The 19662-nt window shown below is 44.7% G+C and overlaps 1 protein-coding gene across 1 annotated transcript in view; it reads left to right on the top strand.

Annotated features, from left to right (window-relative positions):
- LOC114032249 (zinc finger protein 501-like) overlaps positions 1-19147 on the top strand; it is a 26965-nt gene extending 7818 nt beyond the window's left edge. The window contains exons 4-5 of the mRNA XM_027847492.1: positions 18750-19043; positions 19129-19147. Coding sequence (XP_027703293.1) covers positions 18750-19043; positions 19129-19147 — 313 coding nt within the window. The remainder of the gene's footprint in view (positions 1-18749; positions 19044-19128) is intronic.
- The last annotated feature ends 515 nt before the right edge of the window (positions 19148-19662 follow it).

Below are 19662 nucleotides of genomic sequence, written 5' to 3'. Positions count from 1 at the left end.
TCAGGACTTACTGGACATCAGACAATTCACATGAGAGAAGCCTTTTGGAATGTAAACAGTGTGGTAATGCCTTCTGCCAGAAGGTAGGACTTATTTGACTTCAAAGAATTCATAGTAGACATTATGGACATACCTTGCATGTGTAAAGTTGGTGGGAAGGCCTTTCTCAAGAGCAAATAGTTTGCCCAACACCGAAGGATTCACACTGGAAAGAAGCCTTACGAATGCAGAGTCTTAGGAGGTAGTATGTATCAGGAGTTGAGCTGGACCATACTCTTCACTGAAAAAAATTTGAATTCAAACTAAAAGGGAACTCAGAAGAGAAAGAAAACCCTCAAATAAATATAAAATTATAGACCTCTGTTCCCCAGGATTTGTGACAAAGTAAATAATACATAGTTGTATCGCAAACATTCTGAAAGCCACAAAGTTGTTGTTTTTGCCTGACTCCTATGGAGCCAAGTCACCTAAAAACTTTCTCTTTGAAAGTCAGGGCCAAAGTGTCTTTATTTTTAAACTTCAGGTAGACATTAAAACACATTTTCAAGCAAGTTCTGGCAGCATTTACCCATATTTCTAACAGCATTTAAAATTTTCAAAGAAGGATAACATCCACAAGAGATCTTGGATTTTTTAGGGATTTTGCAAACAAGTAAGGTTAGTCAGCAACTAGGAAACTTGTTTGTAGCAGGTTTCTCTGGTAAAGGTCTGTTATCCAAGCTATATAAGGGATTGATACAAATTTTTAAGTACAAGGAGCTATTCTCCAATAGATAAATAGTCGAAGGATATGAGCAGACAGTTCTCCTATGAAGAAAGGCAAGCTGTCTATAACAAAGTGAAACAATTCTCTGAAATCTGAATAAAAACAACTCTGAAGCTCAACTTTATACCCATCAGATTGCAGAGATGAACAAAAAAAAGGAAAATGGCAATTGTTGATAGTTTTCAGAGGACGGGCTCATTAATGACTGTTGGTGGTGCTGTTAATTGGGCCAGCTGTTCTGGAAGGCATTTCAATTACCCTAGTCAATAAACTTGCATACCCTTTGACCTAGCAATAAAAGGCATATAAATCCCCAAAGAGTGAGTCAGTGAACATTAAGCACTGTGCTAAACACTAAGAAATCAAAGAAAGGGCAAATGGACCCGTATATCCAAAAATAAATGTAGCAGCTTTCTTCTTGTCTGTGTAGCGAAAGAACTGGAAACAAAGTGAACGCTCGTTGTTTGTGGAGTGGCTGAACAAATTTTGGTATATGAATGTAATGGAATATTACTGCATTGTAAGGAATGACAAAAGGGATGGAGTCAGAGAAAACTGGGAAGATTTTATGAACTGGTGAAGAGTGGAGTGAGCAGGATCAGGAGAACAATTTATACAATCACTACAACATTGTAAGGGGAAAGAACTATGATTAATAACCAATTATGACTCTAGAAGGCTGATGATAAGTCATGGTTCCCATCTCTTGGCAGAGAGATAATGCACTAGATGTGCAGAATGAGACGTATGTTTTCAAGTAGCCGATATGTGGATCTGTTTTCCTTACGATATTTATTTATTAAAGGGGAGGGCTTTTATTGGAGGGGAGTAGGAGGGCAGGAAAGGGATGCCAGAAAACAAGGAAGTCAAGATCACAAATGAAGCCTTAAGAACGCACTAAAAGTAGAAGGAAATGCAGAGGAGGGCATAGACAAGCCAGGAAGTGTTGCGACTGCCATGTTTTTATCATACACTTTAAAAAAGCAATCTATGTGTAATAGAGATTTATGGCAGCGTACACAAACCTCTTTTTCCATTCCTTGTATAAGGAAATGTTCATCTTAGTTTAATGTAAGTTTGTAATAATAAAAAAAAAATCAGAAACAAAACCCACCAAGGCTGCACTGTCGCGGCCGCAAGCAAAAGGGAGTTATTTTTCACCCTTTTTTCCCCCGAATCTGTCTTCTTGGATTGTAATCAGTGCAGCTTTGGGGAAAGCTCCTGGGGTGGGAGTTGGTCTCTCGAGTCATTTTGGGGCCACCTTTTGGGTTCCCAGGGAAGGCGCTCATCACCACCTTAATGGAGCCAAGATAGATTTTGAAAATCCGTGTGTTTGTTGCTACCATTAGTCCAATAGTGTTTCAACATGCCTGAAAATTAATTTTTTCCCCCAAAAGCAGTTAGTCTGCTAGCTTTAGGACTGCAGGTTTTCTGAGGCTTAGGAGAGCTGAGTAGTAATAGGAACGGATTCCTGGGGGAATGAAAGGTAGCTTTTGTTGTGGTTCCAAGTGAGTATCAGAACTTTACATAGACCCAAAATTCAGGTAACTGTAAAGACACATGAATTAAATATGTTAGGATTTAAAATAATAGAAGGAAACAAGCCCTTATGAAGCACCTCACTGTGCTAAGTGCTTTACAAAATACTTGATCTTCACAACAACCTTGGAAGGTAGGTGATAACTGTTATTCTCATTTTATACTTAAAGAAACTGAGGCAGACAGATTAAGTGCCTTGTCCAGGATTACACAGCTAGCAAGTGTCAGGGGCTGACTTTGGCCTTTAGGCCCAGTGCTGTATCTATTGTACCACCTAGTTGCCCCTATGATTTGGAAAGCATTAATCAGTATTTACAAAAGCCTATCTCTAAAATAGAAATTAATAATTCCACAGGAACAGGTGCTTTCTTCTGTGACAAATGAAGTAAGTGCAGAGAGATTATATTTACTTGTTCAAAGTAGACACCAGGGCTCTGAATGCAAAAGAAGCTTTTACACAGTGCCTGCACACATAGGTGCTAAATAAATATTTATTGACTATTTAAAAAATCTTTCAAACTCGGAATATAGATGATTTTTCTATACCTACTCAGAGAATGAAGTCAAGTTAGATTTTATTACACACACACACACAGAGTTGTTTAGTCACTTAGTTCTATCTGACTTCATGACCCCATGGACCATACCATCCATGGGGTTTCCTTGGGAAAGATACTGGAGTCGTTTGCCGTTTCCTTCTCTACTGGATTGATGCAAACAGAGTTTAAGCCCAGGGTCACATAGCTAGTGTGTCTGAGGCCAGATTTGGGCTCAGGCCTTCCTGACTCCAGGCCCAACACCACCTAGCTGTCTGCTCATGGACAGACTGAGCCAATATAGTAAAAAAATAACAATACTGCCTAAACTAATTTACTTCTTGCAGTGATAGACCAATATCTCCCAGGGTTTCCCTCTCTCATGTAACATGTAATAGATTCGATTTTCCTTGAAAAATCACAAAGCCAATACTAGATTGGCCTGAGGGAGGGGTGAGGCTCAAGTTGTGTCTTCCTTGATGCAGCTTCTTCGAGGCCTCTGACTATAGCTTCCTGGTCACTTAAAGGTGTAAAAAATCCAACCCACAGGGGTTGATGCCCTTCAGATTTGGTGGATGCCCAAAGAACACAGGAATCATCACACCTCGCCCTGCTGACCAAAGGACTTTCCATGTGGTGACAAGGGGGACGGGGTCTACCCATACTATGAGCTTCTGTGTATTTTTAATATCTTACAGCTAAGTAAACCTCCTTTTATTAACTGTTCAATGGCCTATGACTGTCTCATTTGTTCTACCATGAACTTGAACTAACGGTGCAAACATGAGACCTACTTCTAACTACCAAAAGATTGCATTATACAACTAGAAAAAAATAATTCATCTGGAGGAACAAAAGATAGAATAAAAAAATGGGAAGAAGGCCTAGCAGTATCAGATCTCAGACTGTACTACAAAGTAGTAATCATCAAAACAGTTTGATACTGGTTAAAAAATAGGAAGGTCAGTGAGTAGAGCAGATTAGATATATAACATATCAAAGGTGGTCTAGTATTCTAGTGTTTGACAAACCCAAAGATCCCAGCTACTGGGGTAAGGACTCAGTGTACAACAAGAATTGCTGGGAAAACCGGACAGTGGTAGGAATTAGGGTTAGACTAGCACTTCACACCACATGCCAAGATAAATTCCAAATGGATTCATGGCCTCAATATAAGAAGTCAGATCATAAAAGCAAATTAGAAGAATAAGGAAAAAATTATCTTTCAGATCTAATTTGCTTTTATGACCTGACTTGGAAGTCCTCCGTTTCATTAAATATCCATTTCTCCCCTGTAGGATTATATTCTGTTTTGTTGGGTAGGGGTTTTTTTGGTCATAATGCTGTAATCTTTGCCTTCTGCAATATCATACTAAGCCTCCATTTCTTTATAATGTTGGCTGCTAAATCTTATGTGATATTGACTGTGGCTTGGCCCCAAAGTCATTAACAGTAGATGAGACAATTCTGAATCATGAGGAGACATTTCCGTTGCCCAAAAAACCTGGTGCCTGTAGTTCTGTGGCACCACATTCCTTTGCACATCCTTTTGACCTGGTTCCAGGTAGTTACTCTTTCCAGGTGAATTGCAGTCACATCCTTGAATGTCACAGATAGCTGAAATACCAAGTACATCCTTACTCATCCAGAGATCTACCAGTGTGACCATGTGAGAGCACCTGGGGTTGTGTATCCAATACTTTCCTGAGGATTATTGAGTCTGGCGTGAACCTGCATTGATGCGGCATCAGCATCCATTTGAATTCAGTGTGTTGACAGTTCACCTTGATCAGTTTACTAGGCTAGAAACTCTGGCACTATTAAATCTTTGTATCACCAGCATCTAACCCAGTGCCCTACACATAATAAAATGCTTCCTGAATTTAAGCTCCCTGCCGTGTTTCCCAGGGGGGAGGCATAATCCATGAGGGAGTCAGGCACTGAAATTCAGGTTTAGAAAATGCTGATGAAGCACCTGCAAAGGGAAGGCAATGTTGGAGGCCGAGGACTCAACGATTTCGAAAGGGATACAGTCCCTGCCCTCATGGAGCTTAAGTTCACCAACTCTGAAGCTCCCAAATCATCCAATTGACACACCTCAGGTGAATGGATAACGCATCATCTTTCACACAGAGAATTAACCTCCTTAGGACACCTTTTCTTTATTACATTAATCAGCAAGCATTTATTAAGCTACTACCCTTTTCTCAGACCTTGTGTTTGGCACTGGGGGTACAAACAAAAATGGAATGGTCCCTGCTTTCATAGAACTTATATTCTGTTGGAGCCAACATATATATTAAACACTTAATTGTGTGCCAAGCACCGTGCTAGGAGCCCAGGTCTACAAAGAAATAGCAAAAACTAGTCCCTGGCCTCATGGAGCTTCCATTCTAATGGAGAGAGGGAGCATGATTATAAATGGGTATGTAAAAGATACCTGTGGAGTAGATGGAATGTAGCCTTGGAAGGGAAGGGGTCAATAAGGACGGAGGAATTTTTGAGCGGCAGGCTCTGTAGATGGGGTGAATTGGAAAGGGCTCCTATAGAAGGTGATGCTTTAGCCAAACTTTGAACAGAACCAAGAGGGATAAATGAAGAGGCAGGGACAGCCAAAGGGTACTTTTACCAAATAGATATATTATCTTACAATTTCACCATTATGAAATTTTATGCTAATGAAAATTTGTATCCTCCTGCCCTTCCACATCTTCCTTTACTCAAATAGTACATCTTTTCCCCACCAGTTCTGTCTAAGAACTCAGGCAGCATTTCTGTATCACTGTTTTCCCAGTCCCATATACACCCCCCACCTTAACCCCGCCCCAAAAAAGCAAGACAGTTTGTAACATTGGGTGCCAACTCACCTGGTACATGCAATAAACGGTTAAGGGGTTCTGGGAAGAAGCAGCACCTGAAGTATTAAGGAAAGGCTCCCCAGGGGACGTTTAACTTGGGGTGAACTTAGAAGGATGGGTAACATTTTGACTGGTGGAGGGGAGGAAAGAGTGGGGAGTACTGGCAGTGTGTCTAGCTCAACCAAGCTTGACCAGAACGGATCATAAATAAACAAGGTTGATAGAGACTATTCATACAGGGAGAGTGACCTCCAGTACCCTCCCACAGAACATAGGTTGGTGAACTTTTGGCCTACAGAATGGGATCCCAGCTTCTCCTTTTTCATATGTCTATTTTCTAAAAGACGAGAGGAGTGAGACAATTCCCAGGGATCACATTAACCCTTTGAGTATCTTTTTTTTTTTTTGCATTCCATTCAGTTCTGATGGAAATGTTTCTAAATTTATAACCAGATTTTGAGGAAGATGGCAGAGTATAAGGATTCAAGGAAGCCAACTCCACCAAGTTCCCCTGATAAAAGCAGCAGCAATTCCAAAAAGAGACACCTTTGGGGGGTGGGGCTCAAGAAAAAACCTCATCTCTAAGGCTCTGTAGAAATGAAAACAACAGCTCTTTCTGCCATCTTGTTGCGCTGCCACCGTGATGCGCATGAACATCCTGGCAGATGCTCTCAAAAGCATCAGCAATGCAGAAAAGTGAGGAAAACGCCAGGTTCTCATTAGGCCATGCTGTCCGGTTCTTAACTGTGATGATGAAGCATGGTTACATTGGCGAATTTGAGATCATTGATGATCACAGAGCAGGAAAAATTGTTGTGAACCTCACGGGCAGACAAGTGTGGTGTAATCAGCCCCAGATTTGGTGTTCAATTGAAAGATCTGGAAAAGTAGCAGAATCTGCTACCATCCCGTCAGCTTGGGTTCATTGTACTTACAACCTCAGCTGGCATCATGGACCATGAGGAAGCAAGACGAAAACACACAACAGGGAAAATCCTGGGATACTTTTTCTAAGGGTGTAAAATATACATTCAAATAAAAATGCTCCAATGGAAAAAAAAAGGAAAACAACAAAAGAAAACCTCTGAAAGAATAAAAAAACCCACCATTTGATCTATAAGAGAAACCAAGGGAAACTCAGTAAAAAAAATTATCCATCCAGCAGAATATGAACAGCTGTGATGCAAGAACTAGATCCTTTCCCCTTTTTTTATCTGAGGTCAGGGACTTGAATCTAGTGACCAAGTGAACCAATGAGGTAACACATGGGAAGCGTTCTGCAAATCTTAAAGCACTCTATGGTTACCAGATATTATTACTAAAAAGAAACATTTAATCGGTGTTTGCTGACTTGAACTGCATGCTGAAGCAAAAGCAGAAACTCAAGAAAAGGATTTCTCTCCTCCTTTTGACACTCAGTCCCCCATTTCTCTTTCCTCTGTGGATTTCCAGGGTGCTTCTCTCCTGTTTCCCCCCTGCAGTGTCTGGGAAGCTTTTCCAGTCTCCTTTGCAAAAGGATGATGATGATGATGATAACTGACTTTACATCATGCTTTAAAATTTGCAAAGCACTTTACATACCATATTATCTCATTTGAGCCTCCTGACAGCCCCGTAAGGTCAGTACTACTTATGTTTCCCATTTCCCTGATGAGGATCTGAAAGGAGAAGTAAATGTCAGAGGTGGAATTTGCATCCTGGACTCCAATTTGGGTCCAGCACTCCATCCACCATACTTTGCCACCTCCCACCCTGAACGTGGGCAACCCCAAGGGATCTCTCCATGGTCCTGCCCTTTCCTATTTCTAGCCAGGTTCTGCACCTGAGATCCATGAACTTGTTTTTTCAATATAAAAGGAATATATACAGTTAAAAAGGAAACCAATTTGTTTCACCAAGCTCCTTATTCATCCTGGAATGAAAATTAAACTATTCTTCCCACAGAAGCCTTTCTGTCTCTCTTCTACCTACCAGTTTCATCAAGGTCTGGAGATACGGTAAGCTGATTAGCAGCCTTGTCCTTAATGCTGTCACAACTGGAATTTAATCAAAGGGTAAACTGAAGCAAATCTCTGAGCAGGATAATGTTTATTGACAGAGGCATGCTGTCTGCCAATAAATGGGCCAACGGCTTGCCTCCATCAATACCAAAGATCCTGAGCGAGTGGATAGTTCCCCTTGTGTAGGTTTTGGGGAGTAAAGAACAAAGGACAGAAGAGGGTAGGTGACAGTCACAGGCCTGAGGGCACAAAACTGAAGCACAGGGAACAGCATGAGTGGTTGGAAGTTTGGTGATGAGGCTGGCAGCGATCCCTCCCCCCTTCTTCTCTCACGAGACTGAGAAGTGCTCATTGTTTGGGTCCAGTTGTGCGACGACAGCCCAGACTCTTGGACAGCAAATGAGACGTCCTTGAGGGATAGCTTGGTGGTGTAAAGAGAGCAGGCCCCACTCCCTTGTGTTCACAGGCATTCTCCAAGGTCAGTTAAATGCCTTGAGGTAGGAGAATTGGATTGCTAAGCTTAACCCATTACAAGGCAGCTAAACTTGGAACTAAGTTCAGAGACAACAATGACATAAGCAGTTACAGGACAAAATCAATTATTTGTAAATAAGATCCATAAATAAATGGTACAGGATCAGTCTTAATTTTCTAATGCTAATGTTTGACAAGTCAAGGCAACACTTAGGGGCTGGCCCTGTCAACAAGGATCAGCAAGCTTGTTGAAATATTTGATAAACAGTTCAATGTAATTGTTTTCCCCTATAATACTACATATTTTACTCTATTCATACAAAAACACAATTCTGAGAAGGGGTCCATAGGCTTCACCAGACTGCCAAAGGGGTCAATAGCATGGAAGGAAGGAAGGAGGCATTTATTAAAGGTATGTGCTTTACAAACTTTATCTCATCTGATTTTCACAAAACTCTTAGGAAGGAGGTGTTATTATTATCATCTCCATTTTACATTTGAGGAGACTGAGGCAGACAGAGGTCAAGTGACTTGCTCAGGGTCACACAGCCCATAAGTGTCAGAGGCCAGATTGGAACTCGTCTTACTGACTCCAGGCCCAGCTCTCTAACCATGGCACCACCAACTTTCTCAAAAAAAAACCCTTGCTGTAGAATCTCTCTCTGTTGATCTCACCAGTTCATGTGGGTCCAATTAGTACTTTGTAGATGATGCCCAGCCTCCATATGCAACCTAAATCCTTCTCAAGTGCCAGTCTTAGAATGTCAACCATCTGCTAGCTAGAGGCCCCACCTAGACTTCCGATAGGCAGCAGCAACTCAGACTCAGTGCATCTAAAATGGTTTTCCTCTCTTCCGCACCTCCTCCTAAAAACGTCTGTTTCTGCAGAGTGCAATGCCATCCCCATCCATCACCCACATTCAAAAATTTGAATCAAGTCCTGTCCTCACAAATGCAATATTCAGTGACATCCCTAAATAAACCTCATTCTGTCTAGCAATGCCCCAAACAAACAAACAAGTTTCTTAAGGTGGTGAATAAGGGTAGAGGATGGGGCTTAGTTTTTCTGTAAGCCAGTTAAAGATCGCAGTTGGAGAATATAAACTTACAAACTGTTAAATATTATAATATTCTTTTTTTTTTTTGGTGAGGCAATTGGGGTGACTTGCTCAGGGTCACACAGCTAGTAAGTGTTATGTGTCTGAGGTCAGATTTGAACTCAGGTCCTCCTGACTCCAGGGCCAGTGCTCTACCCGGCCAGTGCTCTACCCACCCAGTATTTCTTAATCCATCCCCCTTTAAATCTATAAAAATATAAAGCAGTGTCGAATAGAACTGGAGCAGTGTTTGAGAACAATCTGGCTCTATTTCTCCTTGTTTAAACAAGTCGAATCTCTTGGCTTGTGTGACTGTGGTCTAGGCTGCTTTTGGCAGTTTTTCAGGTCCCACCAATCTATGCCCTGAGTAAAGGCCGCTGAAGAAGCAGGAGCCAGATGTGTCAGAAACATGCCTCCTCTGGGCTCTGGCTCATACTCTATGGCCCTGGACCTCCAGCAGCTGTACTGGAGAGCTTTTGTTCTCACTAAGCCCTGCTAAGGCAGCTGCCGGTGGGGGCTCCGGGTCAGTGTGCTTCTGTCTAGTGTCTGTCATCCCATCGAAGCACTTTGTTTACTGGCGTCTCTTGGTCCTTTAGGGCCCAGCTCATGGTGGCCCTCTGGAAAGCAACCTCAAGCCCTAGTAAAACATTTCCCTAAACTCAGACTGTTCGTGTAGTCAGAGGGTGTGTATTTGCAGCCGTGATTGTTCTATGGCCTGGTCATCTGGACAAGATTTCTTTGTCCAGGGTCCAATCAGCCAAAGGAAAAGATGTAGAAAGAGAGAGTTTTTTTAGTTAAGATTCAAAGCATATAGTCAGATCTCAAAATTCCTAATTCTGGCCAGGTAACATTAGGCACCACCAACTTCATTAGTCAGGAATAGTCTTTTTTAATGCAGATTTCTGAGTTGAGCAATATCCTAGTGAGTTTTGGGGGAATGCAGGTCCCTAGGACAGTTAGAACTACCCAGTTTATGAATTAGTATACAAATACACCCAGATCTGTCTGTCTTCCTGTCTCCATCTTTCTGTTTCTGCTTCTCCCCCCCCTTTCTCTGCCTCCTCTCTCTCTCTCTCTCTCTCTCTTTCTCTCCCTCTTCTCTCTCTCCCCCTATTCTCTCTCTCCCTCTCTTCTCTCTCTCTCTCCCTGTCTCTCTCTTTCTTTCTCCCTCTCTCTGTACCTTTCTTTTTATCTCTCATCCTTAGAGAGTAAGGAATTTTTATTGCTTTAGTGTTTAAAGGAAAATTTACAAGTAGGTATTAGAGCTCTGAGCTCAGAACTACCTCTCGCATTGAGATATAACTACTACTACTCCACCCCAAACATGACTGCAGAAGGTATTGGAGTGTGTGTGTGTGTGTGTGTGTGTGTGTGTGTGTGTGTGTGTGTGTTGTTGTTGTTGTCGTCTGTCCTTCGTTCTCCAACAGGACCGTGACATCAGGGAGGTGATGCCAGGACTTTCAAATGAACTGGATTGAAGCGAGGCAGGGCTGTGCAGAGCCACCAGCCTCACTCTCTCCTCCGGAGCCACCTGGGGCCAGTGGCCAGATATCCATCAGGACGACTGGAGACGGCCCAGGACGCACTGGGCAACGTTGGCCTTTTCAAACTAAGGTCTTTCCCAGGTCCCTGTTTTCAGTGAGGAAGGCTAGGTAAGGAATGAGGCAGAGACGCGCGTGTGCAGGGTGTGCGGGAGTAACCGAGCCATGTGAAATCTAACAAGAGGCTGCAGTGTTTACGAACCTGGCGCACAGAAGAGCTGCCCCGTGCCAGGCGCCCCATTTGGTTTTCCGCTAATTCTAGCAGCTTCTTGGACTGTTCTTCACAATCGGCTTGCCTCCTGTCCCGTCCATGCCCAGTGCCCAGCTGTTAGCACCTCCCCCTTTCGGGTGACCTGCAATCCCCTCTGCATGTGTCTGGTCTATGTGAGTCATGGCACCCATTAGAGTGGATGCTCATTGAGGGCAGAGGGCAGTTTTATCTTCCATTCTTTGTGTCCCCAGCCCTTAGCACAGTGCCTGGCCCATTGTAAGCACTTAATGGAATGCTCTCAGGAATCAGTCTTCCTTGTTCTGATTATTTCACTGTCTCCGTTTGTACAAGTCTTCTGGGGCTTCTCTGTATTTTCTCAGTTATCATTTCTTACAGAGCAGTCATATTTTCTTTTTGCACCACAACTTGGTATCCAAATCATCTTGGGGGAAAGGAGACCTGCCCATTGCTGGGTAAGTGAGCTATTTCCCCAGATTATATGAAATCTTCTGAGAGGTCAGGGGTTTCAAGGCCTGAGCAACCCTGCAGCAGAGATGGCTGGAATAAGGGAGGGTCAGACAGGGTGTCCAAGGCTGTCCATTTTCATTGGCAAGTCTTCCTGGAGGCTGGAGCTGAGAAACTGTTGGACTGGAGAGCTCTCCCCTGTTCTGGGGCGGCATTGATGCATTGTAGACATGGCTCTGGGAGATGAGAAACCTACCTCTGCTACTCAGGGCTACAATGAGAAGGTTGTTATTTAGCAGAGGCCCCGAGGTAGAGGAAAGAGGCAAATTTGCCAGTTGAAGGCAGGTAGAAGACCGTGTGGGATAGGCAGAGTGACTGACAGGAAGAGTCCCTATGGGTAGAAGTAGCCTTGTTATCCTTAGTTAGGGGTTAACAGCCCCACCCCCAGAACAACATGGTGTTATGGCCCGCATATCTGAAATGCCAATGTGCCTACTCTCGAACCTCCACCATTCTTGTACCAGTTTCAACCTGGTTGTTTAGTTGGAGACAGGTAAATAAAGCATTTACTTCCTTATTTGCCAAGCACAATGCTAAGTGCTGGGGATACCAAAAACAAGCAAAAAAGGTAACCCTTACCCTCAAGGAACTTACATTCTAATGAAGGAAAACAACATATGGGAGACCTGGAAAGCAATGGGGTGGGGAAGAGAGAAAAGGGTGCCCATGTTGGGACACAGCACCAGGCAGGGGAGAGAAGTCTAGAGGGGGAATCTAGGCAGGGATGAGGGCATCGTGGCTGGGGTCCTTTCTGAAATGATGGTTCTAGGGAGTCACTAACCAGGAAAGTGGAGCCTTAGCATGGAAAGGCATCCGGGTGGGAGTCAGGTCAAGTCAACAATCATTAATTAAGCACTGTTCTGAACACTGTTCTAAGAGCTGAGGATGCAAAGAAAAGCAAAAAGAAGCAAACAAACAAAACCAAAAAACAACCATTCTTTGCTCTTAAGGAGCTCACAATCTAATGAGAGAGATAGAATGCAAACAACCATGAACAAACAAGAAATAGACAGAATAAGCTGGAGATAATTGGTGGAGGAAAAGCCCTCCCGGTAAGGGGGACTGGGAAAGGCCTCCTGTAGCAGATGGGATTTATCTGACACTTGAAGGAAGCCCTGGAAGCCAGGAGGTAGAGGTGAGGAGAGAGAACTCCGGGTATGGAGGGACAGTCATTGAAAACGCCCATGGTTAGTAGATGGAGTATCATGATCGAGGAACATGAAAGAGGTCAGTGTCGCTGGGTGGCAGAATCTGTGGAGGGCAGTAAGTGTTAGGAAGGGACCAAGTCATGAAGGTCTTTGATCTTGGGGATAATAGGGAGTCATTGGTGTTTATTATATGATCACACCTATGCTTCCAGAAGGTCACTGTGGCATCTGAGGGGAAAATGGATTGGAGTGGGGAGAGAGAAGTCAGGGACACCGGCCAGTAGGCAATTGCTCCAGGTGTGAGGTTGTGAGGGCTATTATCAGTGTCAGAGGAGAGAAGGGGGCTGTTTGAGAGATATTGGGAAAGTAGAAGTGATAGGGTTTGATAACTGGTCGATTATAGGGGGTGAGAGGGAGTAAAGAGTTGAAGATGACTCTAGGTTACAAGCCTGGTTGACTGAGGAAAGGGTGCTGCCCTTGACAGCAACAGCAGAGTTAGGAAGAGGGGAAGGGAGAAAAGAAGATTATTTCCATTTTGCTCATGTTGAGTTTAAGATGTCTACATCATGTCCAGGTCAAGATGTCCAACAGGCATTTGGAGATGTGAGACTAGAGGTCAAGAGGTCAGGGCTGGATAAATCCATCTGAGAATCATTTGTATAGAGATTATAGCAGAATCCATGGGAGCTGATGAGATCACCTGGTGAATGGTCTAGAGGGAGAAAAGAGGGCCTAGGATAGAGCCTTGGGGGACACCCATGGTCAGTGGGCATGACCTGGGTGAAGATCCAGCAAAGGAGACTGAGAAGGGGTGGTCAGAGAGGTAGGAGGAGACCCAGGAGGATGATCAATGGTGCCACAGGCTTCAGAGAGGGAAAGAAGGCCAAAAGTGGTCCAGCAGAAGGCAGATGACATCTTCTCTGGGTGCTGACATGCCCACAAACAGCTGTAGGTAGTGAGAAGCACTGACAAAATTCCTGCAATGGTCCTGCCCCCAAAGGGGCCCGTTCCTATTCTCTTGGGGCCCAGAGCACTCAGCCAGACTCATGCCCACTGCCCAGAGGTCACAGATGAAGCTCTTATCCAACCCACACCTCACAGCTCTCTCACCCCAGCCTTGAAGCTTCCTACCTTCTGAGGCTTCTCATACCTCACTCTGTCCCCACCCATCCACCACCGTATACTCTATCCAGTAACACTGGCCTCCCTGCAGTTCCTCACACAAGACTCTCCGTGTCTCAACTCCGGACATTTTCCCTGGTGGCTTCCCAGGCCTGGAATGCACGCCCTCCTCATCTCTGCCTCCCGACCTCCTGGGCTCCCTTCGGGTACCAGCTAAAATACCAGCATCTTCCACTCCTCAATTTGAGCGCCTTCCCTCTGAGACTACCCCCGTTTACTCTGTCTTTAACTTGTTTGTCCAGAGCTGCTTGGGAGCTGTCTGTCTCCCCTGTTTGACTGTGAGATGCTTGAGACGGGGACTATCTTTGCTCTTCTTTGTATCCCAAGCACGTAGCACATGCTGAGAACATATTTGTTGTCGTTCAGTTGTTTCAATCATGTCCGACTCTTTCGTGGCAAAGACACTGGAGTGGTTTGTCATTTTACAGAGGAGTAAACTGAGGCAAACAGGGTTAAGTGACTTGCCCAGGGTCACACAGCTAGCAAGTGTCTGAGGCTGGATTTGAACTCAGGAAGATGAGTCTTCCTGACTCCAGGCCCCAAACTCTATCCACTGTGCCATCTAGCTGCCCTACAGGAACATAGAAGGGTCTTCAGAAATGCTAGCTGGCTGACAGCAGCTCATCCCTCTCAGAGAACCTCCATCTTTCACAGTATCCCCTGGTACCTGATCAATGACTGCCAACATCCAATTTCACATCCCACTTTTGTAGCTGGTGGGGCCATTAGTGAACCAGGCAAAATGGTATTCTTTGGGAGCCAGATCGTTCCAAGGAGGGGCCCACTGGAATAGTGGCAGAGACTGGATACTAAGGCTGGGACAAGAGGCCCCAGGCCTCTGGAAGAATCACAGCCTGATGGTGAAGGGCTCTGATACACAAAGGACTTGGAAGGGTAACTTGAGTGCACCATTAATTTCATTTTAATTATGGAGGTCTCCTGTGGTCTCCCCATCTTCTTGGGGGGACCATTTGCATCACCCAACTCAAAACAGATAACTGTTCATGAAAAGTGGTGGCAGAACCCACAGCATCCATTCACTAGTCCTTAGGTCTAGCAACAGATAAGTTTTTGCTCTCCCCACCCCACTTTTTTTTTTAACTAATGCTGTATTTAATGGTTACATGTGATAAAATAGTGAATTGAGCTAAATGGATGTTTAAAAATAGAATTAACCAGCCTCAAACTTGAGAGAATTTTCAGCTGACAGTGCTATAGAAATATCCAGCATTTATAGCTTTGCTAAGTGCTTCACAAATATCTCATTTGATCCTCACAATAATCCTGGGAGGTAGGTGCTACTATTATCCACATTTTACAGTTGAGGAAACTGGGACAGACAGAGGTTAAGTGACTTGCCCAGGATCACATAGTTGGTAAATGTCTCATCTGAGCTCAGGTCTTCCTGACTCCAGGCATGGTGCTCAGAGCACTGGACCACCATCTGCCTCTAGAGTAGTCTGTAAAAGAGGGTGGAGTTTTATTTCCCTTACTAGGTGGGGAGAGTTTCGCAGCCAACCTCAGATAATGAGGGTATTCATTTGGGAAACAGAAAAAGGAATTTTGTACCTCACACACTCTAGTTAAGAGGAAAGGGGCAGCTGGGTGTTTTTCCAAGCAATTTGCATTTTCTCCCTAGCACATGTATTTCAGTAGGACCCCGTCCAATGAAACCAGCCAAGCCCACAGAGGGTCAGCCTGGGGTATTTCAGAACTCATCAGAGGTTAGCTGTTTGCCCTGAATCTCTGACTGAAAAGCCCAAGTGAATAATGTGTCCCTTTTCCCCGTCTCTTCCCATTAGGAGCCTTCTTGCTAAACATTTTTAGACTTGGCATGTTTTAAAAAGGCTGCTGGTGGTGAAAGGAACGAAGAAAAGAGAACTCTTTCCCCAGCAATCACTTCTGAGTGATGCCTTTAATTAGCAGAAATTTAGACGTAATTGAATCACTCCCTTTCCACTGATGTTTGGCCACTGGGCCATAACTTCCCCTTAAGATTAAATGGACCCTTCAAGTGTCCGGAGCCCATCCTAGTCACACTGAGGGAGCAAAGCAGACAGGGGATGTTCACTGAAGCCTGCCCTTTCCCCTAAAATGGTTTGATTGACTAGTTCCATAAACACAAAGGTGAAAGTCCTTTTTTTGTCTTTTTTTTGAAACCCATCCAGAGAATCAGTCCATTCCAATGACGTTTTTTCCAACCTCATGCACAAGGGAAGGACATCACGCGAACCCTTTCAGGGGTTTAATCCTGTTTTCGTGTGCCATGTGGGTTTCCGAATAGAAGACCGAAGGGCGTGATGCAGGCAAAAGGATCCTAGAAGCATCTAAGGCTCTTTCCTGTAAATCTAACAGCCAACTGCACCCCTTGGACTCCACAGAGCAGATGACCCAGTGTCCTGGATCCTTGTTCAGACCACGGCTCGTGGAAACCCGGGAAGACACGAATCACACCATCACGTTTCAGGCCTAATCGGCGCTCTGGAATGACTAGATTCAATCGAACAAATTTTCAAGACATACTCCTTTTTCTAAGACAATATTACCTTGGTTTCCTACAAGTCCCCGGCTGATTTGGTTCTAAATAGCATCAGTTTTTGCGGTTTTATTGAGGGAACACGGCCCCCTAGCGACTCTTGGGAAGGACTTCAACTGTAATCCACTGAACCTAAGCTGTGGGCCCAGCTCTACAGATGCCTACGACACAGCAGGAGAGATTTTTAAAACTGCTGACATACTTTTGTATCTGAGACCAAAGTTACTGCAAATACAGGACAACTTCCTGTCTTTCAGAATTGGGCGGTGCTTGCCAAATAGCCTGAATCTAGCCTCTCAAGGTTCAATGATGTCACAGAAATAATCTGGGTTCAAGGAGGTGCCTTAGAGAATTCTCCCTGGAATGCAAACCCATCACAGAAGGAAGAGGAGACTGATCTTAAGGAGGGATGGAGGAATGTGGTGCATGTTTCTGTCTTAAGCGCTCTAAGGCTGATCTGCTTCCCATTCCTGCCCTGCCCCAACCTAGCAGGGGAACTTAGCCCCAAGGATGCTAGTTCTCCTTGAACACCCATCAGTAAGCCTCTGCATACTGAGAAGTAGGATGGCTCGCGTCAGGGCAAGGCTGAGTTAGCTTTGGGATACTTTAGAAGGAAAATCAATGTTTTTCATGCAGAGTAGTCTTCACAGGTTCACTGAATTACAAAAAAAAAAAACTTTAAAATTCAAAAACCTCAGTTTTTTGAAACGATTCCCTACATAAAGCAGGTAGGTTCCAATGAATTTCCATATTTGAACTGGGCATAACATAGACTTATAATGTTGATTCAGAAGACCTGACTTCAGATCTGGCCTCAGACACGTACCAATGTGTGACCCTGGGCAGGTCACTTCACTGCTATTTGCCTCAGTTTCCCCATGTGTAAAATGGGAATAATAATAACCCCTCTCTCCAGGGTTGTTGTGAGTCTCAAATGAGATAACCGTAAGGTGTTTAGCACAGAACCTGGCCCATAGTAGGCACCCCCATCCCCGTTTAATGTACGGATGTGGTTTCTTCCTACGATGTGGATTTGAGAGCAGTTCTGAAAAGAATCCTCTAAAAATGGCTTGCAGGCCCTGTGAAATTGTCATAGGAAAACAAACCCATGCATGCATCTGTTAACCTGTGATTTCAAGCAGGGATCGAAAAGCCAGCGGGTATATTTCATGCAATTTTCAAAAACAATCATTTAAAGTTAAAAACTCAAATCTGCCCAATGCTGCACCTCTCAGGAAGGCAAGGCCTTGCTTGTCCATCATAAAGGAGAGCCGTTGCAGCACTGTAGGACAGAAAAGTGTGCCTCCTCCAGAAGCTGGTTGATGATAACAACAGCCCACATGTGTGTAGCGCTTAAAGGTTTGCCCAGAGCTTTACATATTTATTTCATTTGATCGGCATAACAAGGCTGGTGATATTGTCATCCCCATTTTCTAGGATGGGGAAATTGAGGCAGGCAGAAGTTAAGTGACTTGCCCAGGGACATACACAGCTGGTGGGTATCTGAGGCTGGATTCTAACTCAGGTCTTCCTGACTCCCAGTCCAACAATCTAGCCTTAACTGGTTGATATGGTCATAGTGCAGGCTATTCATGTAGGGACTGAGGGGTATTGGGTAGGGCTGGAAGCAACAACTATCTGCTCTAAGCTCTTCCTGGACCATTGGAGTCCTGCTTTCCTGCTTGGCCGGGGGAGGTGCCTGTCATCTTCCTTTCGATTACTTCTCTTTCTCCTGGGGTGGAGACATTCACTCAGGGCAGCTGATGGTGGGTTAGGTGGGGAAGCAGCAGGGAGAGTGAAGGGCAGTCTTGTATCCATGTGGTGATGGTGGCCCTTCTTGGCCATGTTACCTTGGTGCCTTCAACGTTGGGTATCCCTTGGCTGGGCTATAGCACCCCTGCTTCCCCAAAAGCTAGCGGCTACCTTGCAGCTTCAGAAGCCTAAGCCATCCCTAGGTGCCTGGCGAAGGCTACGCCCAGTCTGGCCTGTATGGCCAGAGACCTCCAAAAACATGGATCTCAAGGAGTCATGAGGACTGGGAGAGAGACTTCTGGATGATCTGCTTTAGGTCTCCAGGGTTGAAGCTTATTCTGGGTCCCCAAACAAGCCAATCGGTCAACAAGGGTCTATTATGCTACTAGGCCGATGGATCCTTTTGGGGTCCCTGGTGTGACAGGAGCCTGGGGGATGCTGTTAAGCACAGAAGTTCTTTAAATCCAGGTATGGTGGGGGTGTTAAGGGATGCTCAAGGTTTGGAGGAAGCTGAAGGGCCCTGACGTTCCAGATGTCATGGTATGGTTTTACCAGTGCCTTCTTATCAACCTCGACAATCCCAGGTTTCAGGAGCCGCACCCAAAGCTCCTTACAGGGGATGATGTCATCACCCTCCCTCCAATGAACAGGCCTGGATCCTCATCTTCGTCCTGCCTGCCAACCGTGGGTGTCCCCCGGGGCTCTCTCCTGGGCCCCCTTCTCTTCTCCCTCTGTACGGTCTCACTGGATGACGTCCTCAGCTCCCATGGAGTCAATCACCATCTCGATGCTGATGATTCCCCGATGTATAGCTCCAGTTCTGACCTCTTGGCTCCCATCAACTGCCCACTGGACACCTTGAACTGGATGTTCTGTAGGTATTCCAAAATGGAATTGTCTCCCCCCCGACCCCCCAACTTGTCCTGTTTCGAACTTCTCGATTCTCTGATGTGCCCCCCCCAGTCATCCAGCGCATCCTTGACTCCTCACTCTTACCCGCCATATTCAGTCAGTCATTAAGTCCTGTTGTTTCTACCTTCCCAGTCTCGTACATGCTTCCTTCTCTCCTCTGACACTGCCCCACTCTCATGTAGGCCCTCATCATTTCATGCCTAGACTACTACATGGCCTGCTGGTTGGTATGGCTCCTCATCTCTGTCTCCTGGCTTCCGTCAGGCCCTCGCTAAAATCTCACCTTTTCCAGTCCCCATAATGCCAGTGCCCTTCATCTTTTTTTTTTTAAATGAGGCAATCAGGGTTAAGTGACTTGCTCAAGGTCACACAGCTAGTACGTGTCAAGTGTTTGGTCTCAGGCCAGATTTGAACTCAGGTCCTCCTGACTTCAGGGCCGGTGCTCTATCCACTGTGCCACCTAGCTGCCCCAAGTGCCTTTCATCTTAATATTACTACTAATCATATATACATATACATATATATATGTATGTATTTATGTATGCATACATCTGCACACATACATTTACTTATTTATCTCATTTG

Source organism: Vombatus ursinus, unplaced genomic scaffold, assembly GCF_900497805.2.
Source record: "Vombatus ursinus unplaced genomic scaffold, bare-nosed wombat genome assembly UNPS02015411.1, whole genome shotgun sequence".
Taxonomy (NCBI): Eukaryota; Metazoa; Chordata; class Mammalia; order Diprotodontia; family Vombatidae; genus Vombatus; species Vombatus ursinus.
The sequence above is the reverse complement of the archived record's forward strand: the minus strand, read 5'-3'. Positions and strand labels throughout refer to the sequence as shown.